Below are 20,220 nucleotides of genomic sequence, written 5' to 3'. Positions count from 1 at the left end.
GTTGAAGGCAGGCATGACTGGGGGCCAGATGAGAGGTGTCTCCCGTGGGAGGCTGGGCTGACTTTGAGAGAGGGGTTTGCTGGGGCCGCAGGTGGGGAGCTTCGGCCTCCCAGACCCCTCCCACCCACGCAGGTGGGAAGAAGCGAGGGTCTGAAGTCCAGGCCCTGCTCCGGCCCTTGCCCTCACACCCCTTCCTCGGGCACACCCGCAGGCTGGCGCCTGGAGATCCTGGAGCCGCTGAAAAACGTGGTGGTCCGGGCCGGTGGGCAGGCCCTCTTCACCTGCACGCTCAGCGAGGTGGTGCCCGTGGGAGAGGCGTCTTGGTACATCAATGGTGCCGCGGTGCAGCCGGATGACGCCGACTGGACTGTCACCGCCGATGGCAGTCACCACGCCCTACTGCTGCGCAGCGCCCAGCTCCTCCATGCCGGGGAGGTCACCTTCGCTTGCCGTGACGCCGTGGCTTCTGCGCGACTCACCGTGCTGGGTGGGTGGTGGGCGGGCTCCCTTCTCCCTCCCCTGCAGGTCGGGTCTGGGGCCCGCCTGGCTTCCAGAGCTTGTGGGTCTGTGGGTGACCATCCCGGGCTGGGTTCTGCAGCATCTGCCCACTGCAGAGCTTGGGGTTGACTGCCTGCAGATATGGGCCTGGCCATGGGAGTCTGGGAGGCTGCCCTTGGCCAGGCATAACGATGCATGAGTCTACCACCCTGTGGGTTCATAAGGCCAAAGTCCCCTCATTCTGCTCCACCTCCCCCTCAGCTCCCCCAACTCCTAATGCAGATCTGAGCCCAGCTCTGGGGAGACAGGAGGTGCAGAGACCACCAGGGGCTCTCCACACTGGGTGGGCTCTGGACACATATAGTCTCCATGTGACACGCAAGTGCGCCACCACGGGGCCTGGGCAGCATCCCTCACTCCCTGAGACGGGCTGGGCCACTAGGTACAGCAGCACGCTGCCTTCGGGTGCAGCCACACCACCTGCAACCAGTATCAGAGCCCAGTGGCTTCTAGAGGGGCTGTTAGTGCCGACAGGGAGCCACCCCCCTGACTGGTTCCCCTTTTCCCCAGGCCTCCCTGACCCCCCAGAGGATGCTGAAGTGGTGGCTTGCAGCAGCCACACTGTGACACTGTCTTGGGCAGCTCCCATAAGTGATGGAGGCGGTGGTCTCTGTGGCTACCGCGTGGAGGTGAAGGAGGGGGCCATGGGCCAGTGGCGGCTGTGCCACGAGCTGGTTCCTGGACCTGAGTGTGTGGTGGATGACCTGGCCCCCGGGGAGACCTACCGCTTCCGTGTGGCAGCTGTGGGCCCAGTGGGTGCTGGGGAACCGGTTCACCTGCCCCAGACTGTGCGGCTTGGTGAGTTGCTTCACTGGGGCCTGGGGAGTTCACAGCCCCCACAAGCTGGAAGAGGGAGGGGTCCCCAGGGGTGGGGCCTGCACCCTGGGTGCATCTTTGCTGATGGAGCCTGTCTTCTGTCCGTGAATGCTGTTCCCCAGCAACGCCACCGAAGCCTGTGCCTCCCCAGCCCTCTGCCCCTGAGAGCCGGCAGGTGGCAGCTGGTGAGGATGTCTGTCTGGAGCTTGAGGTGGCAGCTGAGGCTGGCGAGGTCATCTGGCACAAGGGAAAGGAGCGCATCCAGCCCAGTGGGCGGTTCGAGGTGGTCTCCCAGGGTCGGCAACAGATGCTGGTGATCAGGGGCTTCACGGCAGAAGACCAGGGCGAGTACCACTGTGGCCCAGCCCAGGGCTCCACCTGCCCCGCGGCTGCCACCTTCCAGGGTGCGTCATCCCTGTCCTTCCAGGTTCCAGGGTGGGGAGCTTTGGTGTGGGGGTGCAGCTTGGCCTTCCTCTCACAGGCTCTTTTAGGGAAGGGCTGAGGGTCCTTTTGAGGCCCATCACATAGGAGAGACTGAGGCTGCGCAGGGAGATGTGGTAAACCCCATGTTGCAGAGTCTTGATGGCCTAGGCCAGCCTGCCTGTCCCTGAGCAGGTTCTGGGTGGTGCAGCCCTTGGTTCTCCTATTCTGGTCCCTTTAAGCTTCTGGGCCCCTGCACACAGACATCCCCTGTACTCTGAACCCCCTGAAAACCCCAGTGCTCCGAGCCCTCCCACACTCTGAGGCCTGTCCCCTGAACTCTGAGCCTGATCCTCCCTGCATGGCAGCCAGCACCCCCATGAGTCTAGGCACTCTATCCCAGAAGCAGGGCCAGAAGGGCTCAAATCAGCCCAATTTGCTTTTGCAGAGTCCTTTCCTGTTCCAGTCATCACATACCCTGTGCAGGGAGGTAGACTGTGGCCTCATTCAAAGTGGGGGAGCCAAGGCTCAGAGGCTCTGAGACTTGCAAAGATTGTGCCATCTGAAGTAGCTAGTGCCAGGTGGGGGTAGAGGCCTAGCAAGGCCACAGTCCAGCTACATACTGATAAGCAGCTGAGGTCTGGGCTGATGGCTCTGAACTAGCCCACTGACCAGTCTTTTGCCTTCCTCAGTGGCGCTGAGCCCAGCCTCTGTGGATGAGGCGCCTCCTCAGCCCAGCCTGCCCCTTGAGGCAGCCCAGGAGGGTGACCTGCACCAACTATGGGAGGCCCTGGCTCGGAAACGTCGCATGAGCCGTGAGCCCACGCTAGACTCCATTAGCGAGCTGCCTGAGGAGGATGGCCGCTCACAGCACCTGCCACAGGAGGCAGAGGAGGTGGCACCTGATCTCTCCGAAGGCTACTCCACGGCTGATGAGCTGGCACGCACTGGAGAGGCTGACCTCTCACACACCAGCTCTGATGATGAGTCCCGGGCAGGCACCCCTTCCCTGGTCACCTACCTCAAGAAGGCTGGGAGGCAAGGCACCTCACCACTGACCAGCAAGGTGAGCCCCCTCAACTTGCCCTGCAAGGAGAGGTCTGAGACCTTCACCATCCATCCATCCATCCATCCATCCATCCATCCATCCATCCATCCACTATTCATCCATTCGCCATTGATACACCCATCTATGCATCTACTCATCTATCCATCTTTTCTTCCATTCATCCACTCATCTGCCATTCATCCATCTATCCATACATCCATTCATCCATCTTTCCTTCCTTTCTTCCATGTATCTATCTATGCATCTTTCTATCCATGCATTCATCCATACACCATTCATCTATCTCTCCATCCATGCATCCATCCACCATTCATCCACCCATCCATGCATCCATCCATCCACCATTCATCCATCCATGCATGTATTTTTCTATCCATCATTCATCCAACCATCCACCATTCATCTATCCATCCATCCATGCATCCATCTACCATTCATTCACCCATCCATGCATCAATCCATCCACCATTCTTCCATCCATCCACCATTCATCTATCCATCCATTCCTTCCATCCATTCCTTCCATTCCACCATCCACCATTCCATCCACCCATCCATCCATCCATCCATCCAGCATTCATCCATCCATCCAAGCATGCATCCATCCACCATTCATCTACTCATTCATGCATCCATTCATCCACCCATCTATGCATCCATCCACCATTCATCCATTCATTCCTTCCATCCATCCATCTAAACCCCTCATCCACCCATCTGCCATCCATGATCCATCCTATCTCTTTCATTTCCATCCACCCATCCACCATTCATCCATCTATGCATCCATCCATCCATGCATCCACCCATCCTTTCATTCATCCAACTACCATCCATCTATTCAATCCAACTGCCATCCATCTATTCAGGCATCCATTTTTCCGTCCTTCCATCCTTCTACCTAATCCATCCATTCATACATCTGTCTTTCCTTACTTTCATCTGTTTATGCATCATCCATCTACCATCCATCCATCCATTCATCCATCCTTCCATCCATCCATACACGATCCATCCATCAATGCATGCATTTCTTCTCTTCTGTCTGTCCACCATCCATCCTTCAATCCATGCATCTGTCTATTCTTCCTTCTATCCATCCATCCATCCATCCATCCATGTATCCATTCCTCCTTTCTTTCATTCATCCATTCATGCATTCATTCTTTCTTTCATCCACCCGTCTATGTGTCCATCTTTCTTTCCTTTCATCTATTCCTTCATCTGCCATCTATTCATCCATATGTTCATCTTTCTTTCCTTTGTTCCATCTATTCATCCACCATCTATCCATGCACACATTCTTCCTTCCATCTAGTCATGCATTCACCCATCTGCCATCTATATACTCATCCGTCTATCATCTGTTCACCATCTCACCATCTGTCCATTCATCATCTTTCTATAATCCTTCCATCTGTCCATCTATGCATGTATCCATTCATCATCCATCTACCATCCTTCCATTTGTCCATCCATGTATACTACCATCCTTCCTTCTTTTCATCTATTCACCCATCCTCCTATCTGACATGCACCCATCTACCCACTATCCATTCATGTATCTACTCACCATCCTGTTATTCATCCATCCATCTACCATCTACCCACCATCCTTCCATTCCATTCCATTCCATTCATCCATCCATCTACTATCCATCTGCCACTCCTGCACCTGTTCACCTGTTCATTCATTTGTCTGTCAGCCTGTTTACCCACCTATACAACCATACAACTCCATCCATCTGCTGTTTATCATCCATCCACCTACTCTTTCACCCATCCATCCACCATTTGTCCATAATCTATTCCTGTACTTGTTCACCTGTTCGTCTGTTTGTCTGTCAGCCTGTTTACCCACTCATCTACCCATACCACCATCTGTATAACCATTCACTCATCCACCAGCTACCCACCCACCCATCCATCTATCCATCCATCCATACACCTGTTCTCCCATTCAACCATCCATTAATTGATGTATCTCTCCATCCACCCTGCATCCATCCATTCATATACACATCTGACCATTAAAACTTTTGCCTTGGCTGGGCGCGGTGGCTCAAGCCTGTAATCCCAGCACTTTGGGAGGCCGAGATGGGCGGATCACGAGGTCAGCAGATCGAGACCATCCTGGCTAACCCGGTGAAACCCCGTCTCTACTAAAAAATACAAAAAACTAGCCGGGCGAGGTGGCGGGCGCCTGTAGTCCCAGCTACTTGGGAGGCTGAGGCAGGAGAATGGCGTAAACCCGGGAGGCGGAGCTTGCAGTGAACTGAGATCCGGCCACTGCACTCCAGCCTGGGCGACATAGCGAGACTCCGTCTCAAGAAAAAAAAAAAAACAAAAACAAAAAAACTTTTGCCTGAAGAGTTGGAACTGGTCTCTTCATGGTGTTCTTCACAACCCTGTTCATCATGGTCTGAGTGATTGTGTAAAGTGATTTCCAGGAAGTGGGCTTGCTTTTTGGAAGGTGCTGTCAGACATCTAGGTCAAATTGAAGCTAGTGTTGGTCCAATTGGTAGGAGGAAAAAGGGCATACTGGAGCAAGACCTGGAGCTGCCCCTGCCATGCGTTCCACACCAGTCGTGCCCAGTTCCTGGCCTCAGATTCCCTATCTCACCATGACGTCAGGCTCTGTGCCCACAGGTTGGGGCCCCAGCAGCCCCCTCTGTGAAGCCACAGCAGCAGCAGGAGCCGCTGGCTGCTGTGCGCCCACCGCTGGGAGACCTGAGCACCAAAGACCTGGGTGATCCCTCAATGGACAAGGCAGCTGTGAAGATCCAGGCCGCCTTTAAGGGCTACAAGGTCCGGAAGGAGATGAAGCAGCAGGAAGGGCCTATGTTCTCCCACACATTTGGGGACACTGAGGCACAGGTAGGGGATGCCCTGCGGCTGGAGTGTGTTGTGGCCAGCAAGGCAGATGTGCGAGCCTGCTGGCTGAAGGATGGTGTGGAGCTGACCGATGGGCGGCACCATCACATCGACCAGCTTGGGGATGGCACCTGTTCTCTGCTGATCACTGGCCTGGGCCATGCTGATGCTGGCCGCTACACCTGTCAGGTGAGCAACAAGTTTGGCCAGGTGGCCCACAGTGCCTGCGTGGTGGTCAGTGGGACAGAGAGTGAGGCCGAGAGCTCCTCTGGGGGTGAGCTGGACGATGCCTTCCGCCGGGCTGCCCGGCGGCTGCACCGGCTCTTCCGCACCAAAAGCCCGGCTGAGGTTTCAGACGAGGAGCTCTTCCTGAGTGCAGATGAGGGCCCTGCAGAGCCAGAGGAGCCTGCGGACTGGCAGACATACCGCGAAGATGAGCATTTCATTTGCATCCGTTTTGAGGCACTCACCGAGGCCCGCCAGGCGGTAACTCGCTTCCAGGAGATGTTTGCCACACTGGGCATTGGGGTGCAGATCAACCTGGTGGAGGAGGGGCCTCGGAGGGTAGAGATGCGCATCAGCAAAGAGGCCCCCGCCCCTGTGGTGCCTCCAGAGCCATTGCCCAGCCTACTGACTTCTGATGCTGGTGAGTCTGCACACAGCCTCGGTCTGGGGTCACAAACCAGGGTGCAGAGGCAGGGAGAGGCAGGGGAGAAGGATCCAGAGTCTGCTGCAAGCTTAAGGGGTTACCCGTGCCCACCATTGGGTTCTTTGCAGGTGCAGCCCACTGAGGTGTGAAAAGCCCTGACTTTGAAGTTAAATAGAGCTGAATTTGAACTCCAACCCTGTCTCTTACTAACTATGTGCTTTGGGGGAAGCTGCTTAGCATCTCTGTGCCTCAGCTTTCACATCTGTGAAATGAGAATGGGAATGCAGTTCTACCTTGGTATACACAGAGGATGGATTTTAGAACCCTTATGTGTACCCAAATCCACACATACTCAAGTCCCCAAATCAGCCCTGCAGAACCTATATATATGAAAAGTCAGCGCTATACAGGGTTTTGCATCCCACAGATGCTGTATTTTTTTATCCAGTTTGGTTGAAAAATATCCACACATAAGTGGACCCATGCAGTTCAAATGCATGTTGTTCAAAGGTCATTTGTGTTCACTCTAGAATTTTTTAAAAAGGAGACTCTGAAACCTGTATAAAATGCTGCACTCCTCATGGTCCAGTCTGCTACCGTTTCCCATTCCAGCATCTAGGAGTAATTAAAAAGCCATTTCCTTATTTACTTGTATCTCTCTAGGAATGTTAGAGAGGGTAGGATGAGTGACCCACAGTGTTATTTCTTGAAACTTCTCTCCAATTTTGAGCCTCTGCCTTGCTGCAAATCCCTCACCTGCTCCTCCTGGACTTACAGGCCACACAGTCTTTATCTTTGCTTTACCTCCCTTTTCCTCCCTGTTTCCAGCCCTTTATCGCTTTTGCCTCAGAGCAGCTTGGGAACCAAGCTGGCAAACAGAATTCTTAGAGAACAAGGAAGAGAGAGAAGCTTAGCAGGCAAAGATACCATTCTTTTTAGCTGTCAGGGTCTATGAACATTCCCATATGAATGATTGCTCTGTACATCATATGTGTCAAACCATTCATCTGGTGGCAACTTGCATGTATGTGGCAGCCGGACATGATCATTGTTCCCTGGGGCTAAATCACCCATCTATCCCAGCCCCGGTGTTCCTGACCGAGTTGCAGAACCAAGAAGTGCAGGATGGGTATCCTGTGAGCTTTGACTGTGTGGTGAGAGGTCAGCCCATGCCTAGTGTGCGTTGGTTCAAGGATGGGAAGTTGTTGGAGGAGGATGACCACTACATGATTAATGAAGATCAACAGGGTGGCCATCAGCTCATCATCACAGCCGTGGTGCCAGCAGACATGGGTGTCTACCGCTGCCTGGCTGAGAACAGCGTGGGTGTCTCCTCCACCAAGGCTGAGCTCCGTGTGGACTGTGAGTACTGCGTCTGGTTTGGTGTCTCCAGGGTGGGTGGTGTAGGGGCTCCTGAGTTGGTCTTGAGGATGATTCAGAGAGCATTCGTCTCACGCCAGGCAGGATTTGGGGCCTCAGAGTCTTGTGGCTGATGGAAAGCTCTCTGGGAGTTAGGGCCAAGACAGGCCCCCAGTCTGGAGCCCCTTGGGGTAAGGGGTTGAGGGATCTCATCTCTGTGAGAGGCATCCTGGCTGGAACAGAGGCCCAGGAAGGTTTGGAAGTGGACCTCATGGAGTAAGGTGAGGGGGTCAAGAAGGGTGAGTCCAGCCTACCCCAACCACTCCCTTGAGGTCCCTTTTGAAGGCTGTCAGATGGCTTGATCAGGAAGCCTCTCAGGAGAAGCTCAAGGGCATGGTGAATGGTTCATGGCACTGTGACTGGAGGGCAGTGGTATAATCATAGCTCACTGTAACCTCAAACTCCTGGCCTCAAGTGATCCTCCTGCCTCAACAAAGGTTTTAAATTTTAATAAAGTACAATTTACCTACTTGTTCTTTGGTTGCGTGTGCTTTAGTTGTCATTTCTAAGAAATTATTGCCTAATCCAAGGTTATAAAGAGTTAAACACCTATGCCTATAGTAACTCATATATTTAGGTCTTTGGTCCATTTTGAGGTTTTTTTGTTTTGTTTTTTTGTTTTTTTGGGTTTTTTTTTTGTATATGATACGAAGTAAGGGCCCAAGTTTGTTCTTTTAATGTGGATACCCAGTTGTCTCAGCACCATTTGTTGAAAAGACTATTTCACCATTGAATTGTCTTGGAATTCTTGTCAAAATTTGATTTTCTCTAAATGTATGGGTTTATTTATGGACTCTAAATTCTGTTTCATTCATCTAAATGTCTTTCATTATGCCAGCACGACACTGTCCTGATTACAGTAGCTCTGTATTGGGTTTTGAAATTGGGAGGGTAAGTCCTCCAACTTCCTTCTTTTTCAAGATTGTTTTGCCTATTTTGGGTGCCTTGCATTTTCATATGAATTTTAGGATCAGCTTATCTCTTTCTTCACAAAAATTCTCTAGGTATTTTTTTAAGATTTTTTAAAAAATAACTGGTTATGAGTAATTTGATTATGATGTTCTTTGGTGTACTTTTCTTCATGTTTGTTGAGGTTGGACTTTGTTGACTCTCTTAGAACTGTGGGTTTAGAGTTTTCATTAAGTTTGGAATTTCTGTGACCATTATTGCTTCAAATATTCTTTTCTTCAATTACGTGTATATTAAGACGTATTATTATTATTTCTTCAAATATTCTTTTCTTCATTTACCTGTGTATTAAGTCACATGGAGTGTGTACAGTTCACTAATGCTCTTTTCACTTTAAAAAATTCCTGTATCTTTCATTTTGCATAGTTTTTATTCATGCCTTTACGTCCACTGTCTTTTCTTCTGTAATATCCATCCTATTAATCTCATTCATTTTATTATTTGTCTCTATAAGTTCTACTTGAGTTTTTAAAAATATATTCTACATCTCTACTTAACCTTTTGAATGCAGAGAATACAATTCTAATACCTGTTTTCATGTCTCCTCTACCAGTTCTAACATCTGCATCAGTTCTGGGTTGGTTTCAGTTGATTATTTTCTACTTTATGGGTCATCTTTTCCTGTCTCTTGGTATGTCTGGTGATCTTTGATTGAGTGCCTGACATTGTAAACTTTACCCTGTTAGGATATTTTGTATTTCTGCCGATCTTCTTGAGCTTTGTTCTGGGATACAGTGAAGATACTTGGATGCGATTTTATTCTTTGGGGCCTAGCTTTTATGATTTCTTTGGTGGCTCCAGAGCAGTGCTCAGTCTAGGGCTAATTATTTCCCACTGCTGAGGCAAGAACTTTCCTGAGTACTCTACTCAATGCCCTTTGAGTTAGGAATTTTTCTAGTCTGACTGGTAGAACCAGGAGCTATTCCTGGTACTGTTTCCCCTAATCCTTTCAGGTGGGTCTTTCCTCACATGCAAATGCTAATCAGTATTCTGCTGAGTCCTTGAGGCAGGTCCTTTCTCTGTACTGCTTTCTTTTCTCCAGCACTTTGTCTGTGAACTCTAGCTGCCTTAGTCTCCCAGGACTCTGAGCTCCATCTTCTCATCTCAAGGAGTCTGCTGGGACCTACCTCAGTTTCCCTTCCCTGAGTCTACAAATTCAAGGCAGGAAACTGGCGCAATCATAGGGCTCATCTTTGTTTCCCATGTTTAGGAAATCCCTGTCCTGGCCTGGTGCACTTTGGCTCATGACTGTAATCCCAGCATTTTTGGAGGCTTAGGCAGGAGGATCACTTGAGCCTAGAAGTTCACGACTAGCCTGGGCAACACAGTGAGACCCTGTCTCTACAAAAAAAATACAAAAAAATTAGCCAGGCATGGGGCTGTACATCTGTAGTCCCAGCTGCTTGGGAAGCTAAGGCAAGAGGATCGCTTGAGCTGGGAGGTTGAGGCTGCAGTGAGCTATGATTGCACCACTGCACTCCAGCCTGGGTGACAGAGTGAGGCTCTGTCTCAAAAAAAAAAAAAAAAAAAAAAAAAAAAAGAAAAGAAAAGTAGAGACATAGAATATATTTTATTTAATTTTTTTATCTCTCAAGATTTATTTTTCAGTTCTTTACTTTTTCCGTTAAGTTATTGGGGTACAGGTGGTATTTGGTTACATGAGTAAATTCTTTAGTGGTGATTGGCGAGATTTTGAGGCACCCATCACCTGAGCAGTATACACTGCACCTTATTTGTAGTCTTTCATCCCTCACCCCCACTCCCATGCTTCCCCCCAAGTCCCCAAAGTCCATTGTATCATTCTTATGCCTTTGCATCCTCATAGCTTGGCTCCCACTTATCAGTGAGAACATATGATGTTTGGTTTTCCATTGCTGAGTTACCTCACTTAGAATGATAGTCTCCAATATCATCCAGGTCAGTGCAAATGCTGTTAATCCATTCCTTTTTATGGTTGTGTAGTATTCTATCCTATATATATACCACAGTTACTTTATCCACTTGTTGATTGACGGGCATTTGAGGTTGGTTCCATGATTTTGCAGTTGTGAATTGTGCTGCTATAAACCTGCGTATGCAAGTGTCTTTTTGAAATAATGACTTATTTTCCTCTGGGTAGATACCCAGTAGTGGGATTGCTGGAACAAATGGTAGTTCTACCTTTAGTCCTTTAAGGAATCTCCACACTGTTCCATAGTGGCTGTACTAGTTTACATTCCCACCAGTAGTGTAGAAGTGTTTCCTGACCACTGCATCCACACCAACATCTACTGTTTTTTAATTTTTAAATTATGACCATCCTTGCAGAAGTTAGGTGGTATCACATTGTGGTTTTGATTTGCATTTCCCTGATGATTAGTGATGTTGAGACAGAATATATTTTAAAAACCCAAGTAGAACTTCCAGAGATAAAAAATCCAATGGATAGGATTAATAGCAAGTAGAGAAGAAGATTATAAATTTATTACAGAAGAGGGCGGGCACGGTGGCTCACGCCTGTAATCCCAGCACTTTGGGAGGCCAAGGTGGGCGGATCATGAGGTCAGGAGATCGAGACCATCCTGACTAGCACGGTGAAACCCCGTCTCTACTAAATATACGAAAAATTAGCTGGCATGGTGGCGGGCGCCTGTAGTCCCAGCTACTCGGGAGGCTGAGGCAATGGCATGAACCTGGGAGGCGGAGCTTGCAGTGAGCCAAGATCGTGCCACTGCATTCCAGCCTGGGCGACAGAGCAAGACTCCGTCTCAAAAAAAAAAAAAAAAAAAAAAAAAAAAAAAATATATATATATATATATATATATATAAAACAGAAGAAAAAAATACATCATTCAAGGACATGATAGAAAGAGGATGAGGGAGGTCTCTGGGGTCCCTTCTATATGGGCAGTAATCCCATTCATGGAAGTTCCACCCTCATCACCTAATCACCTCCCAAGGGCCCATCTCTTCATCCATAGGGGGTTAATATTTCAGCATATGGTCTTTGGGGGGCATCTCAACATTTAGTCCATAAAAGAGGGTAAGTCCAACCTCAGTCACTCCATCTTGACTAGAAACACAAGTCCTAGCTGTTTGAGACCTGTATCTTTTCATCCCATTATTCCCTAGTAGGATGGAACTGGAAGGTTCTACCACTATCTCTGTTTCTTCTGAGGCCTCTGGATCATTCGTTATTAGTTTGTCGTGTCAAAGAGGCTTGTAGTTAGTTATAGGCCTTGAAGTATGGGGCTGGTAATAGCTGGGGGTGGAGAGGCTACAATATCACTATTCCCCCTATGACTTCCTAGCTCCCAAATCTAAGTGGCTTCCAGGCAAGGCTCTGTAGTCAGGACCTCTGAGGGCCGAGGCCATCCTGGTGCAGGAGCTCGTGCTGGGGCAGATGGGATGGCAGGCCTTGCTCCAGTTCCCCTCTTCCTTCCCCAGTGACAAGCACAGACTATGACACTGCAGCGGATGCCACGGAGACCTCATCCTACTTCAGTGCCCAAGGCTACTTGTCCAGGTAGGAGCTGCCAGAGGTGGGCTGTGCCCCACGGACTGACGTTGCAGGGCCTCTTGGGGAGTGATGCTGCTGGGTGAGGGCAGGGCTTGGTCTGACAGCGTCCAATCCTGGAGCCTTCCTCCAAGCCCTGGCGGTCTCTGTCAGCAAACAGGGGCTTCCAACGTCATCCATGCCCAAGCCCCTCAGCACCCCTCCCGCCCTGCTCCCCTCACTGCCCTACTTTCTGGCTGACCCCTTTTCTGTTCTCCTGCCAGCCGGGAGCAGGAGGGAACAGAGTCCACCACTGATGAGGGCCAGCTGCCCCAGGTGGTGGAGGAACTGAGAGACCTCCAGGTGGCCCCTGGCACACGCCTGGCCAAGTTCCAGCTCAAGGTGAAAGGTGAGAGGGAGAGGGAGTGGGGACACAGCCATGGCAGGATGGAGGCCAAGGAGCCGTGCCCCGTCAGCTACAATTGAAAGGAGACCCCAGCAACAGGGTCAGGCAGTCACTCTCCCTGCTGCCTGGGTGCTGGAGGCCGATACTTCATCACTGGTGGTGTGGGGGTGTTTGAGGGACCCTCTCTCCAGGCCTTCATCTGTCTCCCATCTGGAGGACACAGTGCCCGTGGGTGGTAGCCCAGGCTGACCACTCCCCCTCCCGTGGCCCAGGCTACCCTGCTCCCAGATTATACTGGTTCAAAGATGGCCAGCCCCTGACCGCATCTGCCCACATCCACATGACTGACAAAAAGACCCTGCACACCCTGGAGATCATCTCAGTCACTCGGGAGGACTCTGGCCAGTATGCGGCCTACATCAGCAATGCCATGGGTGCCGCCTACTCATCTGCCCGGCTGCTGGTCCAAGGTGGGTGCTCTGAGGGGCCGGGCAGAGACTTGGGCCCTGGGCAGCATCCTGGCCAGGGCTGACATCCCCTGCACACCTTGCCATATCAGGCCCTCAGCGGGGGTCCCTGGTACAAAGTGGCACAGGTGGCCAGAAGTTGGCCCTTCAGGGAGCGGGTGTGCAGCCCTCTGTCCTGACTAATGGGCAGGCTGGAGGTTGAAGTTGACCCAGGAAAGTGGGTAAACATTGAGGCTCTAGGTAAATCCATGCACAGCCAGAGCCAGTGTAGCTTGGGACTAGAGGACCCTACTTCCTTATTGTTCAAAAAGTTCTGAGCACTGAGAGTTCATTCCAAGTTTCACCCAAACCCGTCCTGCCACTGCTGCAGCTTTCCCCAGCGTCCCCAGGTGTGAGTCCTCTGCTGCTCTGGGCAGCATTATTTGGTTGTGTGCTGGTTCCAGTGTGGGGCCACAGAGTCTGTGGCAGGGTGAGGGTGGGTGGTGGGGCATTGGGTCTGGTCCATGCAGCCTGTTGCCTCTGTCACCAGAGTGTGTAAGTTGCAGGGCTTCATGGCCCAGGTTTCAGGCAGGGGTTAGGACGTTTGCTTGGGGAGCAGCGCTGCCCTTGAGTTCCCTCACTGCAGGGAGTAGAACTGCTGGGCTCCCGCACAGCGCTGAGTAGGAGCTGTGGCGGGGTCCTGTGTGTGCTAGGTGTCTGACTCTAGTGCCTCTTTCAGGCCCCGATGAGCCAGAAGAGAAGCCTGCATCAGGTGAGGCAGCCCCAGACGGGCAGGGAGAGGCCAGGTGGCCATGGGTGCTGAGGGCCTGACCCTAGGGCTGACCGCAGTGGAGGTGTGGGTGGCCATGGGCTGGCTCAGGGAGGGCGCACCTAGGAGACAGCCCAGCCGAGGGAACAGCGTGGTGCTGTCCAGGTGCTGGCTGTGGAGAGCCACCTGGGGGCCTGCAGACATCATCGAGGGCCAGGAAGCAGGCGGTAGGGACTGTGCCAAGGTCTCTGCCAGCCACCCTGTGCCCCCTAGATGTGCATGAGCAGCTGGTGCCACCCCGAATGCTGGAGAGGTTCACCCCCAAGAAAGTGAAGAAAGGCTCCAGCATCACCTTCTCCGTGAAGGTAGAAGGTAAGGCATTTCTTGTCCCCTGCTGTGGAAAGATCACCCCTGGGGGATGGGACAGAGGTGCCCCCTCCCCACTCACATCATCCTGAGGGAGGGCCACAGACAGGGCTCCACCTCCAGAGGCCCCGCTCCTGGCGGAGTGCACTTACCACCTCCTGCCCGCCCCAGGACGCCCGGCGCCCACCGTGCACTGGCTCAGGGAGGAGGCTGAGAGGGGTGTGCTGTGGATTGGCCCTGACACGCCAGGCTACACCATGGCCAGCTCTGCACAGCAGCACAGCCTGGTCCTGCTGGACGTGGGCCGGCAGCACCAGGGCACCTACACGTGCATCGCCAGCAACGCTGCCGGCCAGGCCCTCTGCTCCGCCAGCCTGCGTGTCTCAGGCTGTGAGTAGGGGGTGGGGGGGTGGAGGGCTGGGGCATGGGAGGTGGGCACTGGGTAGCTTTGGAGTCTCCTTGGGGCACACTGCCCATCACCACCATCTGGGCTGGGACCCTGTGGGACCCCCTCCTTCCTCTTCTTATTCTCTGACAGCACCAGGGAGACCCCAAGACGGGTCAGGCCCTGGTGGTGCTGGTGGTTTTGAGCCTCAGAGTCCCCTCTGGGCCCAGGACCCGTGGGTTCTGCACCGCCGGCTCCAGGGACTTTTCCTGAAGCCCCCTGCATCCTGGGCCTTGCTCAGCCCCTCTGAGGACAGGAGAACCCCTGTTCTCCTCCCATCACTGTTGGGGTGACCGCAGGCCAAGAGTGGGATGGGGAGGTGAGCTTGGGCACAGCCCCTGCTCAGGGCTTCGGAGGGACCCAGTCCAGATCTGGAATCAGACGTGCCGGGGTTGGGAGCACCATCCTGATGGTTTGCCCGGTCCTCCCTGACAGTGTCTAAGGTGGAAGAGCAGGAGAAAGTGAAGGAAGCACTGATTTCCACTTTCCTGCAGGGGTAAGTGAGGGTTGCCCCTGGAGGCTGTTCCAGTCAGGGCCAGGGAGGATGCTCTAGGAGTGGAGGACGGGACAGCGCTGCCCCTGGGGAGAACACCTGTCCCAGAGCGTGTCCTGGCTCTGCCCCATGCAGGCCGTGTGGTTTGGGCCAGCTCTCTTCCTTCTCTGCACCTCAGTTTCCCCATTGTAAAGCGAAGGCTTCTGTTGGGCCTCTCTGGTATGGAGCCCCTTTCTCTAGTATCTTGGTCTGTTGTCCCCAGACCCTCTTTTTGTCAGGAGCTTCTGCATAAGGACAGAGGGTGGTGGGGTCCAGCCCAGGCCTCTCAGGACACCCCCTTTGCCCGTTTAGGACCACACAAGCCGTCTCAGCACAGGGGTTGGAAACTGCGAGTTTTGCTGACCTTGGTGGGCAGAGGAAAGGTACAGTCAGGCTGGGTGCATGCCTCTGAGGGGCCAGGGTGATCCCCTGATGCTGGGATCAGGGAGGAGGCTTCCCGGGGGTGGCTCCAGGCCTCAGAGGCCCCTCCTGAGCAGCACAGCACTGAGACACCTGCTCACACAGCCAGGACCAACCCGTGCCTGGACTTCAGGCTTGATTAGTGTCGGAACCATGTCTGATCCCCATGGATCTGGGAGCCTGTGGGGTCCCTGGGCCAGCCCTGGGCACAGAGCTCACATCCAGCGGGCTGTGTAGATACCAGGGTCTGGGTAGAACTCCTAGGTGCTGGGCACTGAGAATAGAGGCAACACAGCCCCGCTTTGGACCCATGGCCCCTTCTGCAGCCTGATGCCCAGGTCTGGCCTCTGCTGACTCTGTCCCCAATGCCCCTCATCCACTGTCCACTGGCAGTCCCCACCGTGCCCTCTGTCTCTGGACATTCTCAGCCCCCTGGTCATGCCTCGGCTTGACACTCATGAGCCAGAGTGACTCCTCATCCTGGCCAGTTGCCACTGGCCTCCCGCCTTGCCAGCCACTGAGTCTCATCATCTCCCTGCTAGACATCAGCATCATGCGGGGAAGGCTTGGCTGTTTGTTCACCATTGGCTCCCAGGGCCCAAGATGGGCCTACAGCATGGGGTGCTTGGTACACATCTGAGGGGCACGCAGCAACCTGAGCAGAGTGTTTGTATCTCCAGGAGAGCCTCTGGCTGCCAAGGAGGCCCTCAGACACCTCTCCCTTGCTGAGGTGGGCACAGAGGAGTTCCTGCAGAAACTGACCTCCCAGATCACCGAGATGGTATCGGCCAAGATCACGCAGGGTGAGGGGCAGCGGCCCATGTGCCAGGGTCACTGGGATGTGTCCGGGGTGTTTGCCCTTCCCCTGAGCCCTGGAAAGCCAGAGGCAGGCCAGGGTGTCATGATCCTTGCACCCCCAGCCAAGCTGCAGGTGCCTGGAGGTGACAGCGATGATGACTCCAAGACACCATCTGCATCCCCCCGCCACGGCCGATCACGGCCATCCTCCAGCATCCAGGAGTCTTCCTCAGAGTCAGAGGATGGCGACGCCCGAGGCGAGGTGGGCAGCTGGAATCCTCTGGGAGCAGGGCAGGGAGAGGCCCTGACCTTCCTGAAGAGAAGGTGAAGGGTGGGGAGGGGCTCAGGAGGCAGGACTCCCATGGGACTTTAGGGAGGTGGGACCCCAGCAAGTTGCAGGAACTGGTGAGAACAGGGTCTTCTCCACACGGCGTCCTGTGGAGATTTGCCTTCCTGGAGAGCCATTTGTTTAGTTCATTCATTCACTCCTTCATTCCTTCAAAGGAGAATGTGTCTCAGGCCTCCAGTATACCAGGCACCCTGTTAGGGCTTGGAGTGGGTGTGGAGACGGGGAGAAGGTAAACAAGTAACTGAGTGTAGGCAGTCCAGGCCTGGAGACCCCAGGGCTGTGGTGACCTCTAGGGGTGGGGGTGGGGCAGGGGAGGTCTCTCACATTCCTGCTGTTCTGTGTGGGACAGGAATCAGGCGTGTGCATGCTGACTGGGGATCCCTGCCCTGTGGCTCGGGATCTCGGCAGGCCCAGCTGGCACCTCCTGGGTCTCACCACTTTAGCACCCCCACCCCCCTCTCAGATCTTTGACATCTACGTGGTCACCGCCGATTACCTGCCCCTGGGGGCTGAGCAGGATGCCATCGCACTGCGGGAAGGCCAGTACGTGGAGGTCCTGGATGCAGCCCACCCACTGCGCTGGCTCGTCCGCACCAAGCCCACCAAGTCCAGCCCCTCACGGCAGGGCTGGGTGTCACCAGCCTACCTGGACAGGAGGCTCAAGGTACCTGAATGGCCAGGCAGGAGGGGTCCTCAGGGGTCCTGGAGGCCCCTAGGAGGGGCGTCCCAATTTGAGGGGCGAGAGCCCAATCCCTACAGGACAGGGCCAGAGTTCAGCACCCCGACCGGAATACTCCTGTCCCTCACCAGCTGTCACCTGAGTGGGGGGCTGCTGAGGCCCCTGAGTTCCCCGGGGAGGCCGTGTCTGAAGATGAATACAAGTCAAGGCTGAGGTGAGTGCCTGCTGGGCTGGAGGTGGTGGCACTGGCATCCCACTGACTGGACAGTCTTCCAAAGAAGCTGGCCGCTTGCCCTGGCTCTGGGTCCAGGCCCTAACCCTGGAGGTCTTGGGGTCACGGCTATGCTGATTCCTCTGCAGGGGCCTCTGAAACAGTGCTCCTGTGTGAGCCTATCAGGGACAGGTAGGGGCCAAGGACAGCAGAGCAGGCCCAGAGCTGCCTGGGTTCCTGCAGCTGCCCTCCCAGCCTTGTACTGGCAGGACCCATCTGGGTGGCTTCCTGGTGTTGGGACCGGCCTTGTCCAAGAGGGAGCCTCTCTCCACCTGCTCTCCCACTTCCTGTGAGCAGGCGACAGGCTGCGCAGCAGGATGCGCTCCCATTTAGCAGCTGAGGGAGCGGGAGCCTCGTGGCCCACAGTCCCTGCACGGGAAGCAGGAGCTCCGTGGTCCCTTATGGCGGCCCCCTCCTGCCCAGCTCTGTGATCCAGGAGCTGCTGAGTTCTGAGCAGGCCTTCGTGGAGGAGCTGCAGTTCCTGCAGAGCCACCACCTGCAGCACCTGGAGCGCTGCCCCCACGTGCCCGCAGCTGTGGCCAGCCAGAAGGCAGTCATCTTCCGCAATGTGCGGGACATCGGCCTCTTTCACAGCAGGTGGGTGGGTGGGGCCACACATACACACACACACGTCCATGCATAGACGCACTGTAGGGCCAGGCCTCGTGCAGGTGGGTTGGAGCCAAGGAGGGAGAGAACCTGTGCTGACTTGATTTATCCCTCAGTGCACCTCCCCTCAGAAACCCAGACGTGTGTACCTGGCTTACTCATGGGAAGGCCTACGGTGCACCAACAGCTAACTGGCATGTGCGCAGGCCCACTTGCATGCACACCCTCACACGTGCGCACACATGAACACACACGTGTACAGGTGCAGCCTTTAACACCATATACCCATGTGCATGGCACATGTGCACATCTGTAAATGCACACACATGCACACAGTACACACATACACCCATATACATGTGCACATCACCTGTGTGCCCACAGTGCATACCTATAGACGTGCGTACACATATATGCCTGTGTACATGTATACATGTTACACACATGGACACACATATGTACATGTCTCCACACTATTTTTGCACACCTATGCATATGCACTTCTGCACATATGTGCACACCCAGCATGTACATGCACATCCTTTCATCTTAACACTTGAATACATGCACACATGCATATAACACAGCATCTCCTTCCCCCACCACCTGCCTGTGTATGCAGCCACATGTGCTCATACACATTTACATGCCTCCACAAATGTGCATGCCCACATACATGTACACATGTAATATTCCTGTGAGCTTTCATACACGGCACACAAGCACTTCTTTGCATGCCCACACATGTCTGCATGCATACTCTCACACACCCCAGGAGCCACAGGCCCCAGCCCTTGTGCAGGGCCAGCTTCCTCCCAGAGGTGAGGGCTCAGGGCCAGGCTATGGGGCTCAGGCTGAGTCCTGATGGCATCCCCCTTCACAGCAGCTTCCTGCAGGAGCTGCAGCAATGCGACACAGACGATGACGTGGCCATGTGCTTCATCAAGAACCAGGCAGCCTTTGAGCAGTACCTGGAGTTCCTGGTGGGGCGCGTGCAGGCTGAGTCGGTGGTCGTCAGCACGGCCATCCAGGAGTTCTACAAGGTGCCCATGCCTGAGCTCATGGACTCCTGAACCTCAGTGCCTGCCCTTGGCTCCCTCTGAAGGCTCACTGAGCCCAGGCATCCTCCAAGGTTCATTCTGGCCTGCCCACATCAGAACCTGCGTTCATCCCCGACCTTGCCACTGCCCACAGCCTCCCTGCGGCCCCCTTGGGCCTCAGTTCAGAAATGTGGGTGGAGTTGCTTCTGCAGCCCTGTGCTCCTGGGCAGGCCACTTCAGCAGCCCAAGTCCTGTGCTTGTCACCTGTCAGTAGGTGATGACAGCTGTCACCGGGGGCGCAGGTTGTGTGTGCACCCTGGGGACCCACCCTCCAGCTCTCAGGGACACAGCCATCGGGGGCCTTGCATTCCTGCCCTAAAATCCACCCTCCTGGTTCCCACAGAAATATGCGGAGGAGGCCCTGTCAGCAGGGGACCCCTCTCAGCCCCCGCCGCCACCTCTGCAGCACTACCTGGAGCAGCCGGTGGAGCGGGTGCAGCGATACCAGGGCTTGCTGAAGGTGGGCACCACCTCCCCTGCCCCACCTCCTCTGCCCAGGCTGGGTCTTTTGGGGTCCAGCCTGTGGAGCAGTCTGAACCCTGACCTTCGCCCCGGCCCCAGGAGCTGATCCGCAACAAGGCGCGGAACAGACAGAACTGCGCGCTGCTGGAGCAGGCCTACGCCGTGGTGTCTGCCCTGCCGCAGCGCGCCGAGAACAAGCTGCACGTGTCCCTCATGGAGAAGTACCCAGGCACCCTAGAGGCCCTGGGCGAGCCCATCCGCCAGGTTGGGGAGGGGCAGGGGCCGGGGCCGGGAGATGCGTGTGAGGTGGGTGGATATT

At 54.2% G+C, this 20,220-nt stretch overlaps 1 protein-coding gene across 7 annotated transcripts in view; it reads left to right on the top strand.

Annotated features, from left to right (window-relative positions):
- Nucleotides 1–20,220, top strand: part of OBSCN (obscurin, cytoskeletal calmodulin and titin-interacting RhoGEF) — a 168,874-nt gene that overhangs the window by 109,701 nt on the left and 38,953 nt on the right. For all 7 annotated transcript variants that reach the window (XM_031655026.1, XM_031655024.1, XM_031655022.1 and 4 more), the window contains 22 exons: nt 212–487; nt 1,069–1,356; nt 1,497–1,778; nt 2,487–2,860; nt 5,513–6,383; nt 7,470–7,748; nt 12,201–12,279; nt 12,534–12,658; nt 12,928–13,125; nt 13,841–13,873; nt 14,144–14,242; nt 14,408–14,626; nt 15,117–15,177; nt 15,526–15,596; nt 16,314–16,436; nt 16,554–16,693; nt 17,244–17,444; nt 17,591–17,673; nt 18,154–18,327; nt 19,223–19,382; nt 19,783–19,899; nt 20,001–20,165. In XM_031655026.1, the coding sequence (XP_031510886.1) occupies nt 212–487; nt 1,069–1,356; nt 1,497–1,778; nt 2,487–2,860; nt 5,513–6,383; nt 7,470–7,748; nt 12,201–12,279; nt 12,534–12,658; nt 12,928–13,125; nt 13,841–13,873; nt 14,144–14,242; nt 14,408–14,626; nt 15,117–15,177; nt 15,526–15,596; nt 16,314–16,436; nt 16,554–16,693; nt 17,244–17,444; nt 17,591–17,673; nt 18,154–18,327; nt 19,223–19,382; nt 19,783–19,899; nt 20,001–20,165 (4,418 nt within the window). The remainder of the gene's footprint in view (nt 1–211; nt 488–1,068; nt 1,357–1,496; nt 1,779–2,486; nt 2,861–5,512; nt 6,384–7,469; nt 7,749–12,200; nt 12,280–12,533; nt 12,659–12,927; nt 13,126–13,840; nt 13,874–14,143; nt 14,243–14,407; nt 14,627–15,116; nt 15,178–15,525; nt 15,597–16,313; nt 16,437–16,553; nt 16,694–17,243; nt 17,445–17,590; nt 17,674–18,153; nt 18,328–19,222; nt 19,383–19,782; nt 19,900–20,000; nt 20,166–20,220) is intronic.

This window comes from Papio anubis, chromosome 1 (genome assembly GCF_008728515.1).
Source record: "Papio anubis isolate 15944 chromosome 1, Panubis1.0, whole genome shotgun sequence".
Classification (NCBI taxonomy): Eukaryota; Metazoa; Chordata; class Mammalia; order Primates; family Cercopithecidae; genus Papio; species Papio anubis.
The sequence above is the reverse complement of the archived record's forward strand: the minus strand, read 5'-3'. Positions and strand labels throughout refer to the sequence as shown.